Source organism: Cariama cristata, unplaced genomic scaffold (assembly GCF_000690535.1).
Source record: "Cariama cristata isolate BGI_N322 unplaced genomic scaffold, ASM69053v1 scaffold1439, whole genome shotgun sequence".
NCBI lineage: Eukaryota > Metazoa > Chordata > Aves > Cariamiformes > Cariamidae > Cariama > Cariama cristata.
Genome location: NW_009633807.1, coordinates 66,274 through 76,902, shown reverse-complemented (window position 1 = coordinate 76,902; position 10,629 = coordinate 66,274). Strand labels below are relative to the sequence as shown.

The 10,629-nt window shown below is 39.5% G+C and overlaps 1 protein-coding gene across 1 annotated transcript; it reads left to right on the top strand.

The window, feature by feature from the left end:
- Positions 1-403: 403 nt before the first annotated feature.
- Positions 404-2,277, top strand: LOC104166806 (chromosome unknown open reading frame, human C17orf75; the record flags this gene model as incomplete). The annotated part of the gene is made up of 4 exons (XM_009706880.1): positions 404-547; positions 670-806; positions 1,357-1,460; positions 2,068-2,277. Coding segments are annotated over 4 exons (595 nt in total), but the record flags the coding sequence as incomplete, so codon positions are not given.
- Between the last annotated feature and the right edge of the window lie 8,352 nt (positions 2,278-10,629).

Genomic DNA, 10,629 nt, shown 5'->3' with positions numbered 1-10,629 from the left:
AGTACTTTTCCCCTGCTTTATTGCTAAGGAAGCACATAGAAATTTCTTCTATCAATTTTTATAGTTAATTCATTTTAAATGACATAGTAGTGTCCAAGTTGAAATTAGAATGAGAAAATTAGGATAGCATGAGAAAGCTGTCCCTGCTAAAATTCCTCTGAACTAAAAGGGATGTTATATTGTGCACACGTCTCATGTAATTCACTGGAAACAAATTAATCCTAGCTGTAGTCCCTGAGTTTGAGGAGGCTTTGGATGGAATAGCTATTAGAGTATAACAGCTGTACTTTTTCTGAATGCAAAACCAGTTGTAATGACTATAATACAGAGCATTCCCGTAGCTTCTACTCTTTCTCTGAAAAGAACAATTTTTTAAAGTACCCCATTACGTACTTATTGCTAGTAACTGCAGTATAGCAACAGAAGTAATATTGAAGTTGCATACAGCTTTTTTTCGGGGTTTTTTGTTTGTTTGTTTTAAGGCTTTGAGTTATACTCCTGTAGAAGTAAAAAATGCAGATGAAAGAACAGAAAAAGACATCAGCAGGTAAAGATACTTTGAGACCAAGGAACCTGTGAGTAACTTAGCTTTTGTGTGTGACAGCCTCCTGTTCTTGCTGTTCGGGAATTATAAAGAAGCAAGCAGTTCACAAGAGCTTTTTGTGTCAGGTTTCTGGCAGCTGCTAGCCTCCAAGGACTTGTTCAGGAAGGCACAATGACCTCCTTGTGTATTGCCATGACTGAGGAACAGCACAAGTCAATGATTATAGACTATAGCGGACCTCAGCCTCAGTTGCATAATGCAGGTGAGATTACAGCTGTGAATAATTCTTCATGTTATGCTCTTGTATCCATCAGCTGCTGAGAGTTGTGGACATTAGAGGCAGTTGAGGATATTCAGAAGCTCATAGGCTCATGCTCAGTTTGGATTCTGGCTGGAAACTAGAACACCTGTTTTCCTATGAGGTAGCAGAGTAGTTTGTTTCACCAGACACACTGGAACTGTGGTTTGAAAATGGTTGATAATAAAATCCATGGTGCATTTAGTTTGCAGGCCATGAAACTATGACTTGTACACTTCAGGGAAGCTGCAAAACTTTTTTTTTCCTGTTGTATTTTTGACAAATGTTGTGAAAAGGGATTCAACAATTGGAACAGAATTTCATGTAATCACTGTAGCTGTGTTTACTTTTCTTTTCCATATGTATTGTTTATCTTAAGACTTATTCCTGGCCGAGGTACACTATTAGCAGTTGTTATGTGAGAATGATTAAACCAAGTGAATGCAGCTATATATTTATGTTGAGCTCATTTACTTTTTCTCATCTCTTCTCTCTGTTCCTGAACACATAACAGGAAGCAACAGATTCTGTGAGGACTGGATGCATGCTTTTGTGAATGGTGCTGAAGGTGGAAATCCATTTCTCTTCCGGCAGATTTTGGAAAACTTTAAATTGAAGGTATGTGTTCATATACGTTGAAGACTTGAAGAAGACATCAGGGTTACTGAGGGAGCAAATGCTCTTTTTGCAGCAAAGAAAAGTTTTAGGTTATTTATGATATCTGTACGTCATTAACTGATTAACTCTGAAGTTTAAGTTGAGGACTGGCTTACCGTAGTTGACAAGACCAGAATGTAAAGTAGTGTGAAAGTTTCTTCAGTGAGTACTACAAAGGCATTTTCTCATATTTAAAATAAAACCTACTTTTTTTTTCTCTTAAAATACTGTTAATTTGAGCTGTGTACACACAGTATCATGTAATTGGTAACATGGATTCAGTAGTTAACACTTCTTAGGTGATCCATGATAATAGAAGAGGAGAACTCTTGCTACAAATTTGGACATATCAAGTTGTGCTGTCCACACATTTTTCATCGTTACAGAAACAGCATTAATGTGCATCAAAGTCAGTACTCAATTCTTACGTTACTCTTGAGTACCAATATAAAATTCCTATTGGAAATGCTTTTGCTTCTCCTGCTATTATTCCTTCGCTTTTCCACCTGACAGCATGTTTTCTTTCCATATAGAAGGATAAGAAAATGCTCTGTTTCTCTTTTCCCAGGCCATACAAGACATTAACAACCTGAAGAGGTTTATCCGCCAGGCTGAAATGAACCACTACGCCTTGTTCAAGTGTTACATATTTTTAAAGAACTGTGGCAGTGGAGACATCCTTCTGAAGATTGTTAAAGTAGAACATGCAGAAATGCCAGAAGCCAGAAATGTAGTGACTGTCCTTGAGGAATTCATGAGAGAAACATCAGTGGCTTAAAATTATCTTAATTATTCTGTATTCGTTTGAGGGTATTGTATAAATCATTAATTTCTTCTGTGCAGCTTAGTTTCACTACTGCAGGATTTTTAATTTATATCTAAAAGTATTACCTAAGTCAAACCTAAGTTGCAGTTTCATTTGCCTTTTCTTTTTTTTAGAGAAAGCAGTATGAGCTTTTTTTTAACGTGTAAATAGCAGATCATGCAAACTCCTGCATAGTTTTCAGTGCTGACCAGATTCTCCAAATGACTTGCTGCTTTTCTGAGGAAATCATTGCATTTGTTTTTTACAGTCATTCCATGAAAAACCAAAATCCCTTACCTGGCGAGCATTTCAGTGTTTTAAATATTTTAAATATCTTTAAAATTATCATGTCTAATCATTAAGATCTTGTTACTTTTGTTTTAATATATAAAGAAGCACAAACATCTGGATGAATCATAGTAAATGAATTAATCATATTTGTTTATATAAGACACCACAGGTAACAAGTCTGTAGCTAGTTTCCACATTCTACTTTCAAATTGGCAGTTTGTTCCGCTGTTCCTAGATAAACAAGTTGTTTAATTGGTATGAAACAGAACTTACTTAAGATTGAGTTTTAAGACCTTAAAACAAAGTTTTAGGAATCAGTTTGTATGTACGCGTATATACACTGGACAGACATGTTAAATTCCTAGGCTATTTGATGAATCCCCTTCTTCATTAGTTTGTGGTGTGATCAAGACCTTTGTATGTTCTTAGTACCCATTTTGCATAACTGTAAATAATCGTATGTTTTTCAGTCATGGAGAACTAAACCTGAAAATTTTACAGATTAAATATTAACTTTAAATTAATAGAAAATTCTTCAGAAATTAAACTAAGTTCCCAAATTAATTGTTCAGACTTTAAAACATTTCATTGTATTTCAGCAATGAATTCTTACCCACATCATAGGACACTTAGCAGAATACTTGAAGAAAATCTTTGGCTACTGCTAGAATCAAAACTCAGGAGGCCTCCAAGTGACCACATAAACGAGGACTATTTCTTCAAACCCGATAGAAGCAAAACTCCCTGATCCTTTCCTTTGCAGCAGAGAGTGTTCAAATGCTAGACTTAGGGCATTTGAACAACTCTCCCTGAAACAGTAACTGTAACAGTCTTACTAATGCAGTTAAGTTTTGCTGTTTGTTCTGCCAGTGCTGTATACCGTGATGATAAAAGTTGAGTGCTTTCCTGTGACACCACTGTGTTGAGCCTATAATAAGGTTCACAATAAAACACATTCAAATCCTTAATAGTGTGCCTACCTTAAATTACAAATGAGTGTTGTCCTTGGTGTCTCCTGTTTAAAACCCTTTACTGGCACAATGCAGAGGAGCTGCTAGCGTAGTGTGCCACAGTCTGCAAGCGTCATACTGACACTGGAGGTAATACTTAACATATATGGGCAGGTCAGAGAAGAAAATAAAAGTAGTTTGAAAGAAAACAAACCCTTACTCTCTCATTTGCAGGAGCTCTGAGAAGTAACAATGTTTTCCTTTGGTATATTTTATTCATGAGTGAGTAAAGCAGCGCCACTCATTAAAATGTTACCCTTTGTTGCTCTTGCACATTTTTAACAAAGTTGGAGCACTGTTTAGTATTTTGCCTGATCAGAAGGGAGGGAAGAGGTGAGTGCTCAAAAAAAAAAACCCACTGGGATGTAAGAATGGGTAGCTGTGATCTAGTAGGAGTGTAAGAAATGATTGACTAGTCCTGTCCTGATCCTTGTGTCTGCAGCTGGGTGGAGAGTTGGGCCAGGTGTTCTATGCACTGGCCTTAATATTTACCAAGAGTAGGTCAGTCCCAGGCACAACGATGCTGGTGGTGATAAACTTTTCCTGAGATGCAACCGCAATGGCTTTGCCCAGCCTTCACCCCTGGAAGTTTTCAAGAATAAAGCAGCTGAAGTGCTGAACAACTTGCGTTATCTCTCAGCTGACCCTGTCTTGAGCAGGAGCTTGGACTAGAGATCTGAGATCTGTTATAACCCAAATTATCCTATTATCCTGTGAGGTGTACTACACTCATTTAAATAAGATTTGTTTTGTCTGCTAGGTAAATTACCATATATCACTCTTCAAAATCCAGATTTTTTTTTTAACCTTAGCTATAAAACTTTGCTTAGCCTTTTTGGGGCTTCTCACCTCCAAGGTAATGCATTGTTCGGTATCAGCCCTACTGAATTTGTACTGCGTTACATGTGGACAGCTTCAGCCAGAGCTTTTTCTGTTGCAAGTTCCTTTTCCTGAATTTTCCCAGCACTGAAGGTGGCTGGCATTATGAAAAACATAACTTCTTGCTTTCTGCGGCCTTTGTTTTAACATATCTATCTCACTTCTGCCAGCTTTGTAGTGACTTTGCCATTCAGTTACCTAACTACTAAACTGAAGACCCTCACAAGTACACACACACATTGAAATACACCCTGGTAGTTCATGAATTTGCAGGTTTTACTGATATCTTCCCATTCTAAATTCCAGCTTAAAAACAAAACTAAAGGAAATTAAACGAAAGCATAATAAATAATGCAGAAGCAGCTGGTTTAGCTGCATGAATGCCTGCAGAGTATTACACACTTAACTTCCTCCAGCAATCAGCTATTCAAAGCTCAGGATGAAGCACACAGAAGGTCAGAAGATGCTGAGATCAATTTGCAAACTTGAAAGATTTTTACTGTAGTTTTAAGGGTCTGATTTAAAACGCTTTGGGGGAAAAAAACCAAACAAAAAATCCAAACCAAAACAACAAACGAATGAACAAACCAACCCCCCCCAAACACCCAAACCCAACCGACGCCCAGATCCTCCAGGGCTATGTTAAGAATGCAAGTTCAGATTTAACTGCTACAGACCTGTTGCAGTTTGAAAGATCAGGGTCTGGTTTGGTTTTTTGGGGTTCCCTCCTCTTTGCCCCCAAGAGAAATAGCATATAAACCAATTAGTTTTTCTCTAACACTTATGAGCAATGCTAACTATATAGAATATGTTTGGAACTATGGGAATAAAGTGATAATGAGTTTTATGAGGTTTATGAGTGTGTGTGAGCAAGGCTAAGTATCAAGGCTGCCAGCTTCTAGCTCCTTCTCTGCAACAGGTATGCTGGAACTGGCAATATTTCTGTCCTTCAGTTTGCCTTTCTAAAATTATTTTAGCCAGAAAAAAAAAAAAAAGTATGGTGCTAGCCGACAGTAACACTTCCTGTATTAACTGAGAAAACCCAACAAAACCCACTTTACCTTCTTGTTTAAAGTCCTCAACTAAGGAATACAGAGATTTAAGTGTCTCGGAAAACTCAGTTATGTGCAGAAAACTAACAGCAAGAGCCAAGTCCCACATGTGGTAGCAGTGATCTGCCTCCCCTTAGGAGTAACAAATCTGATAGGAACTGCTGCTAATTACATCTTCAGTTTTTTAAGTCAGACTTTAAGCCAATGTTTCCCAACAAAAACACGAAATATTTTTCCAAAATAAGCCTCCTTCTTCCACATTGGTGAAAGGATTTTTATTTTAGTTACCTCAAAATAACTACATCAGTTGGAGTCTTGCTGCAGAACTTCCTGGATATGTTGTTCCCACTATTGATTCGAGAGACGAGAATGTGTTGGCTCTGAGATTTTAAGACGTTCAGTAGAGACTGATGTTAAAAGAGAATAACCCTCCACCCCAGTAAAAAGTTTTAAACAGTCTAATGTACTTGGTCATCAACTTCCCTGCAGTTCTGAGGTCACTACTGCACTAAAGCGTCAGTTGTCAAATGGTGGGACAAGACATGAATTTCAATACAAGTCCCAAGCCAGTTCTGCATCCTTGTTTTATCTCATGGAGAAATAAAGCAGCAGTTCACTGTCCCCTTTATCTTTTAGACAGACACTTTTAGAGAGACATAAAAATGAATTATCAATGTCATTATTAAAAGATTATATTACAGAGCTCAAAACCAAATGTTCTTTTGTTAAATACTGTTAACTGTACACAAACTTACAAAACTGTCTTTGAAAGTTTTTTCTTGCTTATTTTTTTGGCATGTGACATGGAACAGCTCAATTTTATAAAAAAAAAACAAAACAACAAAACCAAAACAAACAAAAAAAATCCAAACAAAAAAATTTAATGGATTCTGCACTCAAATAATATTGTTACAACAAAAATATACAGAATGTACACAATACAAAAATATTTGGAAACATACCATAGTGTCTTACCTTGCAAATATAATTCTGTTTTACTAGCCCTTAACGGGAAAGTATTGTCTGTTCAGTATTTTAAGGCAGAAAATTACATTGTTTAGTGCTTTGTGTTTAACACTTGGATGTGTTGTTAGCATTAGTAGTGTAAGCAAAAGAAAAGCTGCATAAATCTAGCTTTATTTGCAAACTAAACGGACACTGTGGGAGAGTCAGGAGACAGTCAGTGACTAACGTATCTATTAAGCTCACTGGAAATTAAGGTACTTTGCCTCTTAAATCAGGCCTAGGGAATATTTTGTGCTCCATGTTGTAAATTACCCTGAAACATTAATTTTCTGTACTACTACCAGCATTTCAGAAATACCTGGTTAGAAAAGTTTTTCCAATTAAAAGCCAATGATTAATGGTCACATCAAAAATACATTTAAACATGCTTTGTTTCTGTCTTATGTGTGATTCGTCCTTTATAGAGCTGCAAAATGCACTGATTTCCTTTATAACCAGCTCTTGGCATCAGTGATTGCAGGAGGAATTTTTGAGTTGTATCACAGAGCACTGTAGAGCAGCTACTACTATAAAAGAAACAGAACAGCAGCAATGTTCAACGAGGCTAAAACCCTAGAGGTGCTGGCCCTTTGTTCTCTAGATCCCAGTTTGCCTCCAGAGGTTGCTGGTGTTGAACTGTGTCCATATTCTCCAGTTCCACTTCAGGTAAAGCCAGTGGATGGGGTTTCCAAAGCAACTGAGTTGAGCTTGAATCTATGTAAACAGATAGACTTTGAGCTCTTTACTCACTGAAGTATGTGTGAAAGTCCTGCCCACAATCCTGAGAGACTAAATATTGGCACAAAACAGCAGCTGTCTTGTGAGGTCAGCAGATAGCTGTTATTTTAGTACCGGCTCTTAATGTGTCAGATTCCTTCCTTCATACCCCAGTTCAAATTGAAACTATCTAATCTGATTTAAAACACATGGGCAGTATAATCCCCCAGAAGGGGTAAGGTCTTGGGATACAGAATCCCTGAGCTTTATTTCTAGTCCAGCAACCTCAGAGAATGACAATTTCTCTGCCTCCCCCTTCCCCATTGATAAAATACTTCCTACTGCTAACAGAGCAATTAGTGAAGAATCACAATATGCCACATAAGTGCTAAGATTCCTCATCAACTGATGGGGAAAAAGTAACATGAGATGTTGTCTTAAGAATGCAGCAAAAGTAAATTCACTGGCATTTTTATGACTCCTCTACATCTCACTCAGATATTGTTTCTGGCAACCTCCTCTCCCATCACTCCATTACAATCCTCACCCTCCTCCTTCCTATATTATTAGCGATGTGTGCAAAATTAACCTCTACCTGTCTCCAAGCATCTAGGAATAAAAGTGCAATTTGCAAGCCCTGTGGACTTTGATCTACCTGGTTCTCCTCCTCCTCCTTCTTCCCCATGGCTGTCTGAGCCACTTCTCCCATCTCTCCTCTGGGATGAGGGATCAGCAAGAGGCTCGCAGCCGGACCCCACCTGTGCTGTTGCATGCTGCCGGCGCATGTCCCTGAAAAAGCTCTACAACCAGCACCCCAGGCTCTCCCAGTCTGCATTACTACTCCCTACACCCATCCTCACTGGACCAGAGCTGCAATATACTTACTAAAATGGGAAGTCCAGCACAGAAATGGCTTTTTTTTTTTCAGATGTTGTGTTCTCACTCAAGAATGCAAGCATAAAATAACTTCCACTATTGTGCACTGTTCAAATGTATACGTTGGCCTTTTGCTCTAGCCCTGCACTTCTGTAAGGTTCAATAGATTCACATTTTACCCAACTGATGTAGAATTCTGGCAGTGGCTGAAATAAAACCAAAACAATCACCAAAACCAGTCCCTTGGTGGACAGGTCCTTCAGGAACATGTTGCGGACTGTGGCAAGTTGGAATCACAAATGAGCAGGATGGAAAATATTATGTCTCTGACATAAGCCAGCAGCTTCAAGGACATCTGGAGGTAAAAGAAAAGCCTGGTTGCTATTAGCTCTCTGGTGCTGCAGCACTGTGGCACTCCTGGGTGCATTAGAAAACAACATAACTAGATTTCCTGATACTGTATAAAAACATAACAAGTTTTCATGGTGTAATTTGTGATTAAAAAAAAATTACAAAAGCTTAAGCACTTTGTGCTGCTCCTGACTCCGTGAGCTGATAGATTCTTAGCAGACAACAGGCTCTGTGTACAACCTGCTCTATGTATGGGGAGAGATTTCAGCTTTGATGAGCAGAAATGTGAGAGGGTTTCACTTCTTCACCCACAATAAACCTAGTACTGCTTTAAAGTCTGGCCTTTCTGATCCCCAGCATTGCTCTTAGACTTGCTCAGACAAGGTATGGGGACACAGAATGGAAGTCAGAAAGATGAACAACAGTTTAAAAGAGTAAGTCATAAGCTCAACCTCAGTTTACATGAACTGGCTGAAAACAGTTCTATGTTCATCTATGGATAAAGGACCAAAGAAGGGTGCCTGGATTACTTTATTCAGCTCCCTCCTACTCCTGAGCAGGGGCAAAGATATGTTGGCCAGGTCAGGCTGAGGAAGAAACCAGTGGCCCTTGAACTTGTAGCTTGCTACTTGACCTCAGAGCACATCACTAAGCAGGCACAGAAACTTTTCCTGGGGAGAAACTGATGGGCATTAAGTAGCTTTCAGTTGAGAAACCAAAAATAAAAGTCAATTGGTGCATACTGTACTCTGGTAAATTATAGGCAAAATAATCTGGGCTTTGTTGCAATTGAAATTTTCTGCCAAAATTTTCAAAGTTTTCCCAAAACTTCTGGGGGAACTCCCATTTCTGCTCACCTCTGTTTTAAAGGCATCTATAATCACAAAGGCTTAGCAATAGGTGAGGAAAGGAATGTCCTCCTTACGTGTTAACCATGCCTCTGTCAGTATTCTCCTAGCTCCTTGCTCTCCTGTTTGCCTGCTGCTCCCCAGGGAGATGATCTCCACCACTACGAAACTCACTGGGCCAGCACCTGAAACAATGCATTTAAACTCTTGTAACTGCTTTGATCTGGACGCAAACCGCAGAGGTAAAATGGCACAGGGAACCAACCCCCTTGTCCAGAACGAGCAGAGCTCTGACCCTTATCCCTTCCTCTTGTTCCTTGATCTGCGGGCCCATGAGCAATGTACTAGCCCTGCAGAACAACAAAGGTGCAGTTGCCCTCAGATGTCTCATTCCTGTGCACACAAAGGTGGCAAAGATTGGGTTTTTTGCAGGTAAGACTTATTCCTCACTGTAGAAACACTTCTTTTCTCCCCCCTCCCCGCCCCCCTTCCCCCAGGGCAACAGGAGTTTTACTAGTGCATATGCAGGAGTAGAATTTCACCCTTCCAGACCAGAGTGATTTTTCCTGTAAGAGGCAAAATCTGATAAGCACTTGTGAATGTCCCCTCTGTAAAGACAGACTAGTTCGTGATATCATCTGGCAGCACCGATTACACAGCTGAGAGAATAAAGCCCACGACACAGAGACATTTTGCTACAGAGCAAACACAACTGCTACAGTGGCAGTGAGATGTGCTGTGGAAGGCTCTGGTGGCTGGTGCCTGGGCACCAGTATGCAAACAGAAAAAAAGGAAGAGAGGAGCTAGGCTAGAGAGACTTCTATGGCTGCTTTATCCAGGCCATCAAACTAGGTGGGTAAAGGGGAGAGAAAAGGAGGGCATCCACATTCCTGGATCCTCGTTTGGCAGCTCTCTAAAGTGAGAAGCAAAATAACATAAGCACCTTACAGAGAAGAGTACCTATAAGCTTGTGGTACAGAGGTCCCAGGCTGGTCCCCAGGGCGGTGCAGGTAACTGTACGGACTGTGCTACAGGCCAGTTACAGGTTGCTAAAACCTGGGCTTGATCAATGTTAAAGAAAAAGGCATCATTGTAACTAACTGTTGCTTGGAGCCCCTGAATGTCCGTTGCCTCAGGAAGAGGCATCCTCAAAATTTAGCAGTCACTTTAAAACCAGTTTTATCAGTTTCACTACAATCACTGTAACACAGTAACACCTGTTCCACTTCAGTGGGAAACCAGTGCTACATACAACCTGATTTAACTCCACTGACTTCAGTGGACAGATTTGGCCTC